The following is a 16,641-nucleotide window of genomic DNA, read 5'->3' as shown; positions in this document are numbered from 1 at the left end:
CAAGATCCAAACCCGATCCACTAACTTAGTGGATCACCGATCCATATCCAAACCCGATCCATATCCAAAATTTCAAAATCCATATCCAATCCATTATAATTTTTTTTTAATCCATACCCGATCCACCATATCATCCAAAACCCGATCCAAAACTTGATTTGTCTATATAAAAAAATCATTTTATATGACAAAATTAAAATTTCAAGTACAATAAAGCCTAAATTTTGAAAAATATTTGATTGGATTGGGTTCGGGTACGATTGAATCGGGTTTGGATTTGATTCGAGTTTTCCAAAAGTGGATTTGGATATGGGTTTTTATATAGTGGATTGGATATAGATTATTAAGAGTTAGGTTTAGATCGGATTTTTTCTTTAGAGTCGGTTTGATTTCAGTTCGGGTCATAATTGCATCTCTAGTCGTAATTAAGACCGTTGGAAAATAACTTAAAAAAAAAATTTAATCGATTAAAAGTTGGCAACCCCTCAACCAGTTTACCACCAAAAAATTTCAGTTCGCACTTCGCAGTTCTCTCCTTTTTGTTCCTTCCTTGTGTTTCCTTGTTCCCTTGAAATCTAAAACCTGCGCTAGTTTACCGCCAAAACCATGGATGAATTTCCCAACAAGGTAAGTTATTTACTCCATTTTTACTACTTTATATATTTATCTTTAGATCAAAACCCAAACCCTAATTTTCTTCATCCTCAATAGATAAATCGACTTTTTTTCTAGATTTGTTTCGAATTTCAAAGCTTCTTAGCAGCTATGTAGACGAAGCTTGACCCGCAGCTAGGGATGTCAGCGTGGCGGGTAAAAGCGGATACCTCCGCGCACCGTCCCCAGTTGGGACGGGTACGGGTACAAAAATTCCACCCGTCATTGGTGGTGGTGGGGCGGGGTGGGTTTTATGTCATACCCGCCTACCCACCAATTATTAATAAATACTCCCTTTGTCCCGGTCATTTGTTGTCCCATTCCATATTAGGGTGTCTCAGTCATTTGTTGTCCTTTCTATTTTAAGAATGAACTTAATGAGCAATTTGATCATTCACACGCAATTTGATCCACTTGTCATTTAGTAATTGGCCCCCTCCTCTTTCCTTGGTCTTTGTGCCAAAACCAAAGGACTACAATTGACCGGGACGGAGGGAGTATATATTTTATGACCTGAAAACCAAATTGACCCAACTCGTGTTTGATTGTTTCAGGTGCAGGATCCTGGAGTAATACAATGGGAAGAAGATGATGATAATGAGCCTGAATTTATCACCTTGCTAAGAACCCGGACAGAAGATTTTGGAGTCGGTTTACAATTGGAAACCCTCATTCGTACTGATAATAAGCAAGAATTTGTCTCTTTTTTGAAAACACAAAAATTTGACTATAGTTCTATGAATTATAACGACTTCCAGACGAGACTGTTGAAGTTGCTATGTTATCGTCGTGCCATTGGCTGTGCAACTGCATTGCTTAATGGAGAAACTGTATTGCCAACGGTGGATCTGAATGAACAACTATTAACTGATCCACTTGCAGATGAATTTGAAGAATATTTTCCCACCCCATTACGGATCGCTGCTGAAGTTTTATGCTATGGGTTAACGGAGTTATTTATACAACATGGTGCCAACCCCAGTCGCGATGGAGTGGAACTTTCACAACTTCCACTTAATTTCGCTCTAGATGCTTTATGGTACCTGATTAACTAATCTGTCCTTGCTTTTATGGTTCCTTTGGCGCTTTTTATTGAATTTCGGATCATGACCCGCCCTTCTGGTTTTGCTTTCTGATTTGTAGCCATCATAAAATCGTGAGAGACTTTCCTGCTGGAGAATCTGTACACAAGCTCTTTTCCTTATTCCGTCTTCAGGAGTTGGTAAAAATCTCATTTAATGGTTGATTGATTGATTTCAGTCACATTAATGTCCTGATTGATACGGAATATAATATACTGTTGTGCTTTGCAGAAGGAGCCTTTTGATACAATCAAATTGCTGGTGTCAAGGACAAAACAGGTTCTTAATCTCGGTGTCTGCTGTGTAGAGGAATGGAATCTTGTTAAGCTGGCTGCTTTGCTAATGGTTGCTTCGGACAAGTTGGTGATTGGTGACGACATATATAGTAGCCCAATTCCCATGTTAATTGGGTTACAACATGGCCTAGAATCAGATTTGGAGAAAAAGCAAGTTATGAGATCTATGTGGCAGGCCTTTAGACTCGTGGAGAGGTCGTCTACTCTAATGGTTGAGGTATAATTTCTCACTTCTAGTATGCTAGATATTAGATTAGATCGGTAAGAATAGGAATTGACAATAATAAAACCACACCGAATCAACTTCGCTTTCCTAATAGAACAATTCATCAGTGCTATATTGAGATACGATGGTGTTCCTCTATATTTGGCATCGATATAACTTGGAAGTTTTTGTATGTAGTTTGTTAATTTGTTCAAGATGCAGAAGAAGATCAAATTTAATCCCCTCCTAGTCATTCGAAATGAAAAACTATACCGTAAATTCGTAACTACAAGTATACAACACTCATTTTACCCCTCTTAGTCGACTTCTAGTATTCATCAACATAGCTTTTAATGAACATACTTAACTTCATACATGTTGATCATTAAATAAACATTTATACGTCTATGATACATATGCATATACCAATGCAATAAAATAATTGAATCATCTTTTGATTCCAATTCACAAGAACCATCGCATGTTTTTGTTTAACGGAATAGCATGAACATCAAAAACTATTACATGTATTGTTATCATCATGCAGTAAGACTAGTGCATTATGATTTGCAAGAGACTCATAAATTGTAATTTAGTAAAAACCAATCCAGCCAATTGTCAACTCAAACCATCTTTCCAGGTGATAAAAAAGATCCCAAGGACAGATTTTCTCCCTACTAATTTTCTGTTGTATTACTTGTATATAAGTAGCTCGAGACTATTGCATCTTTTGATAATAATACTTAATTTAACTTTTTTCACAATTGTTTCACAGGATGAGGTGGTTCCACCTGACGTTGCATATAAATTTCTTACGGAAGTGAAACTACATGACAATGGAACCCATATGGTCTCAGCTGACTTGGATAGGTAAAGAATAAAGATAGTTATTAATTATGAATTTTGGCTTTAGGGCATTGGTTGTTTATTACCTCTATATTCTGATTAGGATATTTTGTCGAATGCCACCTTTATTTAATTAAAATATACTGTTCTTTTTATTTTGCGTTTTGCTGTCTTTATTTATTTTGCCGAACACTACCAAAGTCACTATTCTAGCAATATTTTATTGTATAAGTATTGTTTCTCAACCTAATGAGAATATTGTAATCTGCAATTAACTAGGTTTGTAGCTGAGCTCTTGCAAAGGAGTGGAGGTGAGAGAATTCTGACAGCTGTATCTTTCATAGTGTTCTTATTTTTTAATTTCTTTTTACAATTAAAGTAAAAGCTTCAACTATATTGACAATACAAATGTGCGAGTATGCTATTTGTACAAAAACCTAAGGGAGCAGAACAAGCGTACCATAGAAGTCTCTAAACATCTTTTTTTCAAACAGGTTTTTTGGAGACATCTCTTGTGGAAAAGAAGTGTTTAAAACCCCCGACTACGCACGTAAGTACCTAATTCACTACGTGTTAGCTTTCACATTCTAAGTATTTGAGCAATTAAGTTCGTATGCCGTGTATCTCTCATGGGTTGACTACTTGACTCTCATTTGATTTGACATGTTTTGATTACTTCTATTTCTGGGAAATAACCTGCCAAATGCCCAGATCTATCACGAAAAGAGTTTGTTGCTACCACCCCTTTCCACATTATAGGGGAGGTAGTTGTGGAAACATTTTAGAGGGAAGTTGTAGAAGCATTCATGTTATATACTCCCTCATTCCATACTGTCCCTTGGGAAGAAATATACCCCCGTCATTCCATTGACAACATAAATCTTAAATATGAGTATATGACCTGTAAAATTGGGGATACCAATATACCATGAATGGGATGGAGGGAGTATATGAAAAGAATTATGAGCTGAAATTTGTCCTCATCAATAAAATACAATGAGAGGTGCATTCTACTTTTAGGCTTTTAGCCCCAGATAGTTCGTTGACCTTGTAAGGGGACGTGCTTGATTTCCCGTGTCTGGACTTTGGAGCAGGTTTGAAAATTTGTCGGAGTTGTATGCATTATTTGTTGAGCATCTAATCACAGCTGAATTTTTAGTTTTAAAAATGCGGCTCGGCGTGCCTAAGGCTAAACCTCGCTGAGGCACTAGGAAAAACGGTTTGGCGCCTTAGGAGCGCTTTTGGATAAGGCGCGATCAATCAGCCACCCTTGAACGTAGTTTACATTTCTTTTCTTTATTACGCCCTTCCTTTGGCTCTAGACACCCAACTGTTATTTCAATATCTAGTATCCCTTTTTAAAATCCAAAAAAGGGTATAGTTGGCCCAAAACTTTATTTTGTAAAAAGACTGCGCCTTGTGTCCCTACGGCGCACGCCTTTGCCTCGCACTATTTGCTTCATTACCTCGTGCCCTTGTCTCTTCTTTGTGGCTTGCGCCTACTAATCCAAGCAGCTGATCATCTCCGTTTCTCGACTAAACCTTCAGTACTACGATGGTTTAGGGAGGCAACCTTGAAGATGCTTCTAATCCCTACTTACCCACTCACACATTTCTAATGAATAGTTAAAACTTGAGTGATGCCTTAAACAAAAGGGCACACAAGCTACATGAATATAATTTGTTTTCTTGAGTGATTTTGTAGCGACAACTTGTTAGTGCTGCCTTATACAGAAGGGCAGATATCGGAACGACACTTTACCTTTGCTTTGAATTTCGTTTTTGTTATGTGGGCTTCTTTTTTTCTTTAACGTAAATACTAACTTTTGACTTTTTCACTGACGTGAAACTACATGTGGAGCAGAAGCGCGTGTTCTCAGCTGAAATAGATTGGTAAAAATAATTGTGAATTTTGCTTGAGGTTTTTGGTTGATATTTTCCCCATTTTTGTTTTAATTTCTGGTTGATAAATGTTACTATTTCTTAACCTAATGAGTAAATTACAATTGACCAGGTGGGCAGCACAGCTTCGGCTAGGGGATAAAGGTGAGACAATTCTGACAAGCATAGCTACCAATTCTCGACAAAACATTTAAGTGAATAACCAATCATAGAAATCTCTTAACCTCTCTTTTGCAAACAGTTCTACTGGAAGCACGTCTTATGAAGAAAATGAGTTCAAAATTGATGTATAATGAGGTAAGCACCTAAATCACTGTAAGCCATAAAATCTGTTTGCAATGTTCACTTATTGTCTATTGACTTCTGTTTGATTTGATAATTGATATGGTTGGGTTAATTTTAATCCTGGGAAAGGGCATGCCAAATCTTGCATGAAAAGGAGTGGTCATACGCACCCCTTTCCTGGTCACTATTTTGGGTGACGATTTGGACTGCAGTGGTGTCCGTTTTCAAGTTGGGCGACTGGACATGGATTCCGTGTCCGTACCTGTGTCGGGTCGTACGGACACGGGTACGGAGGGGTAAATGTCGAGTCCGAGTATCATAGCTGGTCACTATTTTGGGTAGTTAGGGGAAACATTGATCTTAAATATTTAAGGAAAATTTTGAGATGAAGGTAGTACTCATCCACAAAATATACAGTGAGGGCTGCTGTCTCATTATAGTCCAGCAAATTTTTTTTTCTCTATAATGAAACATGACTGATACGTGTTGTCTGGACTCTTCTAGATTTTGCCTTCTCCTGTGTTATTAATAGGGAGGAGCAAATAGATCATGATCCTTTTGCTGCAATGATGCTCATGGACCCGTATATAACTCTTAGTCTATTACTACGTAGAAGGTACTAACTATTGCACTAAAAACTTGCATTCATTGGCTACGGGATGGGACAACTACACTGCAATGTAAAGTGGAATCTTGCATCACAGTTACAGGCTTGTAGTTAAGTGTATTTCATAGGTATTAAATTGTGTTCATGTGATCTATAGAGTAGCTGTGTTTAGTTTCTGCCCTTTCTGGGCCCTATCACCTAAGTACGTAAAAGCTGATGGCAGGATAGTGCTGTCTCTCGTTTCCTGTTTTGTTGCACACCAATTACTCTATTGCTTGATCTTGATGAAATGTTTGTGTGGCCACACATTCATGCCTATTTCTTATCTTATTTTATTTTTATTGGAGCAGTGTATTTACTTTATCCCAAACATCCATCAAATAGAATATGGGCATATCCGGCAGAGAATGTTTGATGATCAGATAGATCGTGCCATGCGCTTGGATCACAGAGATACATTCGTTAGACTTGTGAATCACGTGGAATTCCTTGGTAACCTAGATTTGAAGAATAATCTGCCAAAAACCGTGAGAAGACTCATGTTTCGTCATGACAGTGCTAATTGTGCGGCTGCAGTACTTGCTGGCGAGACTGATGCTTTCCTTAGTTTTAGAGACCTGACTGATGTCGGTTGGCCTTTTTTACACAATGCTGCTAAGCTTGGAGCCCCTAAATTAACCGCCCTATTTCTTGAAAATGGCTTTCTGGCTGACGACAGAAGAGACTGTGATGAATTGAAAATTGAGTCAGCATTGCCACTCAATGTTGCACTTGAAAGTATTCGGTATTTCTTACTCTAAACATCTATAGTTGTTGCTCTAATATTCTTCTTCCGTGGTGTGATTGTTTGCTCTTTGCACAGGGATCATATTATTCACCAAAACTTGAAGAATAATAAGTCTGCCATTGATCTTGTGGTGTCTCTCTGTGCCAGCGAGATTGTATGGTGTTCCAGATCTACCTTTTAGTTGGAATATATTGTTGTCGTGTTGCATAGAGTTTGATCCATTTCACGCATGTGCATGTGTGTGCGCCATGCTCGTGTGCTCACACACAGAAATTTGTTGATAGGGTAATCTGGGCAGGTCTTTAATTCTTTATGACCACTATGCCTAATTGCTGGCTGATATGACCAATTCTATCCCGATAAGTACGAACTTAGCCAATGACCAATAAAAAATGCCTTGATAATTGAGCTATTATGTACCTGTTAGTTGTACTCCCATATTCGTAATTATATGTTTTCATCCACAGACCCACATATATGTATTGCTGTGTCAGTATGTATGCATATAGACTAAAGAGTAATCGTGTTTTTGCCGTGTCATAATCTGTGATTGAATTGATGGTTGTAAAAAATCCCAGATTTTATTTTCTGTTAGTTTTTATATCTGATTTGGTTAGTCTGATTGTATCATAGGTTTGTGTTTTAGGCTTTAGCTTCAGCTTTTTCCACTTTTTTTTCTTATGTAAATTTTGATTTTTGTAAAAATGGATTTCTGTTGCTTTTCTTGTTTGGTTGCGTTCACAGAACCCATTTGCTTTTCGTTTGATGATGACCCATTTACTCTTTTGGACATAGTTTTCTCTTCTCTTGTTGGTTCTCTTTCTCAAGATTTTCTCCACTGACGTGTTCACAAGCCATTAGGTTAGCCATATATGTATAAATTTTATGCCACCACTCTTATAAACATTCCTCACCAAAGATACTGTTAGTTAATATCCTTCCATAACTATATATTTCAAACATTTTAATGTTATCGGTCTTATACGACGGGGTCTTCCTCTTATTTCTATTGCTTTTGACAGAGGAATATGTTGGAGACGATAAGGTTGCTTGTGCTGAAGATGAAAGATGTCAAGTTTGAACTTTCACTATATTTGAAAGAAGGAAAGATGATCGAGTTGTGTGCATTGCTGATGGTAGCCCATAAAGAGCTCTTGCCATTAGTCCATAAAGAGCTCTTGACATTAGCCCATAAAGAGCTCTTGCCCTCACTCACTCACAAAGCTGGAGTAGCTGGTACCATCAGACACTTTTCTACGAGTGCACACACTGTGTACGGAAACTTGTATGAACACAGGGATCTACATGTGATAAAAGAGACGCTTTTACTACTAGATATATTTGGAAAGATAGGTGACCATCTTTCTGCATATATTAGATTGGAGCAAGATACGGTAATTTACCGATATGTTTTTTTTTTTAATTATGAGTTATAACTCGGAAAGTGATAGCATTATCAATTTAGTAAGTCCTTAGAATTTTTGTTTGACAAATTGATTGTAAGTTTACCCTTAGACCGTCTTACAAACAAGTAGTAAGTCTTCTCTAGGAACTTGTGATTGGATTTTCCCCGCCCCCTATTCACGGAACAAATCATGCTAGACTTCTAAATGTGCGCGTATTTGCTCCAACCAAATGTACCCAAATGTGGCTTGCTGGTCAGTATTCGACGCTTATTTAGTAACTCCTGCTTCTTTTCAAGGCAAAAATTTCTCACTTTTAAAACAAAGGTACACCTTAGGGCTTGCACAAAATATTCTTACTCTTGAATCCATAATGAATATGCCACACAACAGCAAAAGAAATAGATATGAGTATATCACTCTTACGTGATGTACAATGTTGTAAGACATCAGTTGTATCACTAGTCACTGTATATTTTCTCATGATCTTGGATTATAATTGTTGCAATTTGTGATACTGATCCTATGATGATTTGTACAAAGATTAGTTGTATGAGTTTTAATTCTTAAAAATCATTGATGTGCAGGGCATTCGTGATGTATACTCTCATATTTCATGGCTCCTTGTCAGGGCAGGCATTTCTGATGCGCTATATTCAAAAGGCACTATTACTTTTTCCAGGTAGACCTGTACCCTTTACTCGTTGTAGTAGCTGGCAGGATGAAGCTAATTCTAGTAAGTGTTTACAACCGGCCTTTTGGTTTTTGCAGACATCCTTCTGAAGGTCATAAGATGGTATTAGGAAGGGCAAATCTCAACTTGGCTGAACAATCCCGTGGTCCTAAGGTAGGAATTATTGACCCTGTATCGTGCTTTGAACAAAGTTGAGGTTCTATTTTGCTCATCATTGATCCTATGTGTGTGTACTCGAAACAGACTACCTTTTGGTTTTGTTTCCATGTTTCCTACTGTCATTTCACATGTGTCAGTGTGTTTATTTTACGACGATACAACCGCAATGGGGGAGTCAGTTGACCTGGTTATATCACTTGTAGTAGAAACATTTCGTATGATAATTAGCACGTTACCACCAATTTAATTAGCATACAACCTGCAGTTGGGTTTGAGAACTCTTTTGTGAGTATTAGAGTTATTTTAGGCACACAAATGACACAGGCGACAGTGGATGATAGGTTGCTCACAATATGTTGGATATGCATGTGAATACGTTGTGTTAATTTATCTGAATTCTTATATATGAAATGATTGTGGCAATTAGCTCACAATTTTTTAAAACTTTTCAATGGCAAAGATCATCTATGTATTCGATTTTTTAAAAATATATATGCATGCCACTTGATAACTATGATAAGTTGGTATGAATGGAGAGCTAGTGGTTTTTTTTTTGTTTACTTAACATGCATGGATGGAGTCTAATTCAGGGTAATATTTTTTTTTCTAAGTTTTTTGCCGTGAGTAAGTTGTCAGGACAAGCTGCTCTAAGTCTGTCGTCAAGACCAGGCGCTTATTCGTCTGTGGTGTTTGCCCGTTTTTTCCATGCACCTGCGAAAATACATGCACATTTTGCTGCTTTCGTATCAGCAAAAAGACTAGTTGATGTGTTGCGTCGTCGTCATCTTCCCATGCAGTGTATTTCTATTGTGGCTGCCTTGACAAGTGGATTCGGGCGTATGTGATTTCTGGGTAATAACCGAGTAACTACAAAAAGTAAGTCTCTTTTGTGTATCAATTTGCCTTATTATTGGGTACACTTTTAACTTTTACGGGAAGGGTATTTACTTTTGTGGCCATTTTTGGTGTTGGTACTTACAATAGTAAAGCCTTAACTTGGATTGCCTTTGTCAATTGTTGTTTAAATCACTAGATATCTAAGATGCTTAGGTAGTTTTCTTTTGGGGAATGATCAAGGGGTTGAAATACATGTAAACTATCCCTGAAAAATGTTTGAAAAAAAGTATGGATAAGGACAAACGGAACGAGTGAAAGATATAATACAAAAGCGAAAGTGCCCCAGCCGAGAAAAACTTAGTTTGACAAAAAGATCTATTGAGTAGCAGCTGATCTTATGACAACAATATTTAGATTACGTACTCCCTCCGCTCCCGGTCATTTGTATACCTATTCAACTTTTGGGATGTTACATTCATTTGTTTACCTTTTTATATTGAGAAGGTTTTTTAAGGGTATCATCTTATTGCACTATGATTCACTTGGTCATCTACTATTAACTACATCCATAAATGGTCCGCTCCTCTCTCATTGGTTTTTGTGCCAAAAGGAAAAGTAAACAAATGACCGGGACAGAGGGACTAGTTTGCAATCTACTTTCCCCATTTATTTGGTGGCTGGGGTATTTGACTTGATTTGTCTGGGTGGTGTCTAAGATTATGCCTACTATAGGGTATCAAGCTAGTGAGTCATTTAATGAAACTTTCGGTATGTATAACTGACTTAACTGCATAAAGGCCGAGGGTAACTTTGAAAATCTTGACGATCATTTTCAATTTATGATTAGAAGATCAATTATGTGGGACAATATTTCTTAGGAGATAGCCAACCTAGGAAGTAGAAACAAAGCCAGAATTTCTCGTGTTCTCAATCGCAAACACTGTAGCAATGTGCAGCTCCATGGTGGTCTTGTTCATGGTGATTGGCGCAATGGTTTGGGAGGCCCACCCATTAGGTACAACTGTGGCTTTTATGACCTGGGTGTATGCACTTATGGCGCCTAAGGTTAAATGGGCTGCCATTATTGTGATTATCTTGTGCGCATTACCATTTGGCCACTCCTTTACAATCCCTCCAAATTGATGAAAGATTACCTGTGTCGGAATTGCTGTGGTTGTAAAGCCAGTTTGGAGGACAGTGCCCAATCCGTTCCTGCTGATAGGTCACTCCCTCCCTATTAGTACAACAACGGCTTCCTCATGACACAATGAACCTCGCTCGGTTAAAAATTGCAAACATGCTACGACCGGTTGAGCTTCCGACAGATCAGCTACAGCAGTTTAAGCACAACCCGTGAATCTCACTCCTCAGTCCTCACTTACCTTATAAATAAAATCCACAGTTTCGAAACACCAGGTGAGAGCAATAAAGGAGAAGAAGCTTAAAGTTGGGCGGTCATACTCGATACTCAATACACACCCAGTATTCTTATTTGGTAGGAGCAGCTTCAAGGTCATTGGTCTATTCTTTGAGCGACTGTGTAATCCTCTGTAAATAAGATACGATGTAGTTTTTTCATTTATATGTTCTGAATTTATGCTGTATCTGAATGATGCTGATTAATTTAGATGTTCTGTTTTCATTGTTCCCTAATGAACAGAATGCATCGACGTTGTCAGGAATGGAGACTTATATTTGGTTAGAGCATAATTCTAGTACGCCAGTTTCTTGTTTACTCACACAGATAAGGATTGGACTAATTATAGGAAGTCATGGCCGAGATTGGTGTCAGAACAAGTGTATACTCGATTGCAAATCATTCCATAGTACGCTTAGTCGATTGCGAAACATTTCCGATATTATGTAATTTAGCAGCAAATTGTGGGGCTCAATTTTTTTGTTATGGTGTTGGACATAGGGGCTTTTTATGCCCAGTATATTTTTTCCAATTGTCCCACATTGGTGAGGAAAAGAGTGTTTGATGTGTTTATATATGTCTACACTCCTTATCATATCACTACTTGGTTATGGGAGGCTTTTGTTGAAGCTTTGCGAGGTGCTTCATTCAGCTCGCACACGCGCACGTGCCCGAGCTCGAGCCCGACCCGGGAGGCTGTGTTTTTTGTTAGCTCTATACTCTTCTCCGATTTCTCTTCTTCTCTCCTCTCAATATTTCTGGGTAAAGAATAAAATCGTTCCAGGCTTCTCCAGTCTCGAGTGGGCGTTTCAGGAAAGCAGCAGTAGTGTAATCCTTGGGGAACTACCGGTCATTTGCTGATCGCCACCACGGTCGTACCCGAAATAGTTTTCAAGGCAGTGGTTCTTTTCCACGTCACTACTAAACTCGTTCGGTATTTCTGATCTCTTTTTCATTGTTACTGCTTTACCCGAATAACAATTTGAAAACTATTTGCTGTTGCTGTAACAATGTCGTCTATCTAATCAAAAACTCTTCCTGATTTGACTAAGCTTGAACAATTGGATGGTAATAACTATAAACGTTGGTCACTAAAACTTCTGGTGTTTTTTGAGCAATTAGAAATTGATTACGTCTTCGTTTAGTGACCCTCCCGCTCTCGCATAAGGAAGCAACATCTCGTGCTCGTCGTCGAGGATACTCCTCATGTTATTTCATCGTTAAGTCAAATGAAGAGACTATTAAGAAATTTGATAAGGATAATAAGACCGATAGATGTCACTTCTAAACAACATGTCGACACTCTTTTTGACTCGTTTATGATTCATAAGTCCGCCAAACCGATATGGGAGTCCTTAGAGGCTAAATATGGGGCCGATGACGCGGCAAAAAGAAATATGTTGTGGGTAAGTGGGCAATTTCGGATGGTTGACGGGAAACCTATTATGGATCAAGTACATGTCTACGAGAATTTATGTCGATGTTAACGAGGGTATGAAATTAGATGACGTTTTCGTGGCTAATGTACTATCGGAAAAATTTTCTCCTTCCTGGTCCGACTATAGGAACCACCTTAAGCATAAGAAAAAGTCCCGTCTCTCCGAGAACCGGTAGGATACATGAGGACCGAAGAGGCAAATCGCCTTAAAGACAAACCGTTAGTCAATGCGTGAATGCTTCGTTGTCGCCGTTAATGCTAACTGGTTGAGGCCGGTGGTCCGTCTTATCCGAGAAGTTCAAGGGTAAGGGTAAGGCAAAAGTTGGTCAAGGTAAGAACCAGGGTCCGACTAAGAAGAATGGTCCAGGGAAGCATACCAAACCGATTCTTAAGATTCGTAAAACCAAAGGGTCCCATTGTTTGCTACGTCGTGGGAAAACTGGTCACAAAGCCTACCGTAATCGAAAAGAAAATCGTTGAAGCTAATGTTTCTTGTGATTGATGATGTCATTCCGATGTGGTTGTGGAAGCTAATCGGTGGGTAATGTTCTTTGAATGGGTCTTGATCGGCGCTTCCAGACATCTCTGTCTGACAAGGGTTTATTTGCTGAGTTCGAGGAAGTAGCTGATGGGGAATGTGTCTACATGTGTAATTCTTCATCTGCAATGATCACAGGCAAAGGCAAGATCTTTCTCAAACTCACCTCGGGGAAAACACTTGCTGTCACTAATGTTTTATTTGAACTCTCATTGCGTCGAAACCTCGTGTCTGGTGCCTTATTGAACAAAGCTGGTTTGAAACTTGTTTTTGAGGCTGACAAGGTTGTAATGTCACGTAATGGGGAATTTGTGGGCAAGGGTTATCTTTCTGGGGGATTTTTTGTATTGAACATTGATTCAGTTTTTAATAATATTGCATCTATTTCTGCTTATACCGCTGAGTCTATTGATGTTTGGTATGGTAGATTAGGTCATGTGAATGTTGACTATATTAAAAAACTTAGAACTATGAGTTTAATTCCAAGTTTGACGAGTCAAGAATTCTCTAAATGTGCTACCTGTGTAGAAGCTAAATTCACAAAGAAACCTAGTAGACCAGTTAACACTAGGAATACGAGTCTTCTTGAATTAATTCACACCGACCTAACTGACTTCAAAAATGTTGCAAGTAGAGGTGGAAAGAATTATTATGTCACCTTTATAGACTACTGTTCAAGGTACACCCGAGTATATTTGCTTAAGATTAAAGATGAAGCAGAACGATCGTTTATAAACTTTAAAAATGAAGTCGAAAATCAACTCGACGGAAAAATTAAAAGGGTAAGGTCTGATAGAGGTGGTGAGTATAAGTCTAGTTATCTAGCCGACTTTTGTGCTGCTAACGGTTTAATACATGAGACTAGTCCACCTTACTTATCTCAGTCTAACGGTGTAGCAATAGAACTTTAAAAGAGATAATGAATGCTATTCTCTTAAGTTCTGGCATGTCTAACGATATGTGGGGGGGAGGGCAATACTTTCTGCTTGTCACATTCTTAATCGTGTACCTCATAATCGTGTACCTCATAAGAAAATTGACAAGACACCCTACGAGATTTGGAAGGGATATCCTCCTAACCTGAGTTACCTTAGAGTATGGGGGTGTTTAGCTAAAGTGGGTTTACCTGACTTTAGGAGACCTACTGTTGGACCAAATACCTATGATTGTGTTTTTATAGGTTATGCTCAAAATAGCTCTGCTTATAGATTCATGTCTTTGAGTGATCGTTTCTATATCTGAGGCTAGGGATGTTGGGTTTTTTGAGCATGTTTTTCCATTACAGAAGAATGTTGATTCACCTCCTAGTTTACCTGTTACATCTATTGATATCTCTTCACATGCTAGTAGTAGTACTTCTATTGACCATGTTGTTGAACCTAGAAGGACTAAGAGACCTAGATGTCCAAAGAACTTTGGAGCTGATTTTGTTTCAACTTTGTTGTCTGAACATGAATACATTGTTTATGCTAGTGATGAATTTGTTTCAACTTTTTTAATAGAGGATGACCCAAAAACGTATAGTGAGGCAATGAAATCCATTGATGCTAACTTTTGGAAAGATACTATTAAAAGTGAACTTGATTACTATTCTATTGTGTCTAATCAGACTTGGGAGTTGACTGATTTACCTAAATGTAGTAAACCTATTACGAGTAAATGGATCTTTAAAAAGAAACTGAGACCTGACGGTACAATAGAAAGGTTCATAGCTAGACTTGTGGTTAGAGGGTTTACACAAAAGAAAGATATTGATTATTTTGATACTTATTCATCTGTGACCAAAATTTCGACTATTAGAACTCTTGTCGCCTTAGCTGCTATTCTTAACCTTTTTATACATCAGATGGATGCCAAAACTACCTTTTTGAATGGTGAGCTAAGGGAAGAGATTTATATGTCGCAACCTGAAGGGTTTGTTGTAAAGGGTCAAGAGAATAAGGTGCGTAAACTGAATAAATCACTATATGGTCTAAAACAAGCACCTAAACAGTGGTATGAGAAATTTAACAACACTTTGGTAAGTAATGGCTATATGGTTAACAATTCTGATTCATGTGTTTATTCAAAGGTAATAGAATCTGATTGTGTGCTTATATTCCTTTATGTTGATGACATGTTAATACTTGGTAATAATTTGGAGGTAATAATTAAAACCAAAGATTTTTTGTCATCACAATTTGAGATGAAGGACTTAGGAGAAGCTGATGTAATCCTAGGAGTTAAGGTTATTCGAAACTCTAATGGAATTTCTTTAAGTCAATCTCATTATGTGGAAAAAGGATTGAAAATTTTTAACTGCTTTGATGGTATGCCTGCTAGGACACCCTACGATGCCAGCATACATTTATGTAAAAACTTGAGTAAGAGTGTATCCCAAGAAAAGTATGCTAAAATCCTAGGTAGTGTGATGTTTCTTATGAACTGTACTCGACCAGATATTGCATATGCGATTAGTAGATCGAGTCGTTATACACATAACCCTTGAGAGTGAACATTGGAATGCTCTTCGTCGTTTACTAAAGTACCTAAAAGGAACATCTGATTTATGTTTGCATTATATTAAATTTCCTGCTGTGTTAGAAGGATATTGTGATACAAATTGGGTTTCAGGTAACGATGAGATATGTTCTACTAGTGGTTATGTCTTCACCATGGGTGGAGGTGCTATATCGTGGAAGTCCTCTAAACAAACTTGTATTGCACGCTCTACCATGGAATCGGAGTTCATAGCTCTTGAGTCGGCAAACACCGATCTCCTTACATTGTGATTCACAAGCAGCTATTGGTGCTGCTAAGAATAGTGTCTATAATGCGAAGAAACAACACATTCAAATCAGGCACGCTGCAGTTAGACAACTTCTTGATAATGGAGTGATCGCTTTAGACTATGTGAAGTCCGAAAGCAATCTGGCTGATCCTTTTACTAAGGGATTGACTAGGAGACTAGTCGTTGAAACGTCGAGGGGAATGAGGCTTAATTCCTTAAGTAAAGAGTGACTAGGCCTAAAGTTTATATTCCTATGGCGTAATTTGATTCATAGCCTTAAATGGTGGTGCTTTTGAGAGGCACTTGATGAATCAGACACAAGGTTGGACATATGTCCTTAATGGCTCATGGTAGAAGTGCTATTGAGAAGCACTTGAGCCACCTACATAGGTGTGATGATCCTAAGACTATGAGAAGTCTTGTGAACACATCTATTAGTACCAAGGTAAACACAGAGCTCTAAAAGGAGCTCGTTGCACTTTGATATCGTGGGACGATCTTAATTTTGAAGCTATGATATGTGTTGTGGGGGGTATCGACCGAAGCTCAGCTAGGAATTCAAATCGCTAGATATTCTCTCGCTGTAAGTAAGTTGTTTCCTCACTTCACTAAAGTGTCAATTTAAATCGAAAGATATTGATACCTAAGTATCCAATCCTTCCTTTACCCGGGAATTCTGTTTCTTTGTCTCTGGCGCCCCTAGTGGGAGATTATTGGAAAT

General features: G+C 38.2%; 1 protein-coding gene and 1 long non-coding RNA gene across 12 annotated transcripts; one reads left to right on the top strand and one right to left on the bottom strand.

Moving 5' to 3' along the window:
• Positions 1–436: 436 nt before the first annotated feature.
• Positions 437–11,701, top strand: LOC141656649 (uncharacterized). Of its 11 annotated transcripts, none has more exons than XM_074463621.1 (17): positions 437–627; positions 1,209–1,693; positions 1,798–1,876; positions 1,968–2,249; positions 3,013–3,107; positions 3,363–3,394; positions 3,578–3,633; positions 4,948–4,976; positions 5,098–5,129; positions 5,227–5,282; positions 6,228–6,661; positions 6,740–6,818; positions 7,687–8,058; positions 8,655–8,749; positions 8,839–8,914; positions 9,718–9,796; positions 11,418–11,701. In XM_074463621.1, the coding sequence occupies exons 1-16, from the start codon at positions 607–609 to the stop codon at positions 9,763–9,765; spliced, it is 2,271 nt and encodes a 756-aa protein (XP_074319722.1). In that variant the 5' UTR covers positions 437–606; the 3' UTR covers positions 9,766–9,796; positions 11,418–11,701. The 11 variants fall into 11 exon arrangements, with proteins under 11 accessions (XP_074319722.1, XP_074319718.1, XP_074319715.1 ...); XM_074463617.1 differs by having other exon boundaries at positions 9,532–9,796; positions 11,524–11,701; XM_074463614.1 differs by having other exon boundaries at positions 9,532–9,796; positions 11,418–11,507.
• LOC141656650 (uncharacterized) lies at positions 10,795–11,134 on the bottom strand. The gene is made up of 2 exons (XR_012548544.1): positions 11,031–11,134; positions 10,795–10,969 (listed from the first exon to the last, which is right to left on the bottom strand). It is a non-coding gene; the product is annotated as an uncharacterized LOC141656650 (long non-coding RNA).
• Positions 11,702–16,641: the final 4,940 nt, after the last annotated feature.

The sequence above is a fragment of the Silene latifolia genome, chromosome 5 (genome assembly GCF_048544455.1).
Source record: "Silene latifolia isolate original U9 population chromosome 5, ASM4854445v1, whole genome shotgun sequence".
Taxonomy (NCBI): Eukaryota; Viridiplantae; Streptophyta; class Magnoliopsida; order Caryophyllales; family Caryophyllaceae; genus Silene; species Silene latifolia.
This window is presented reverse-complemented; position numbering and strand designations above follow the sequence as displayed.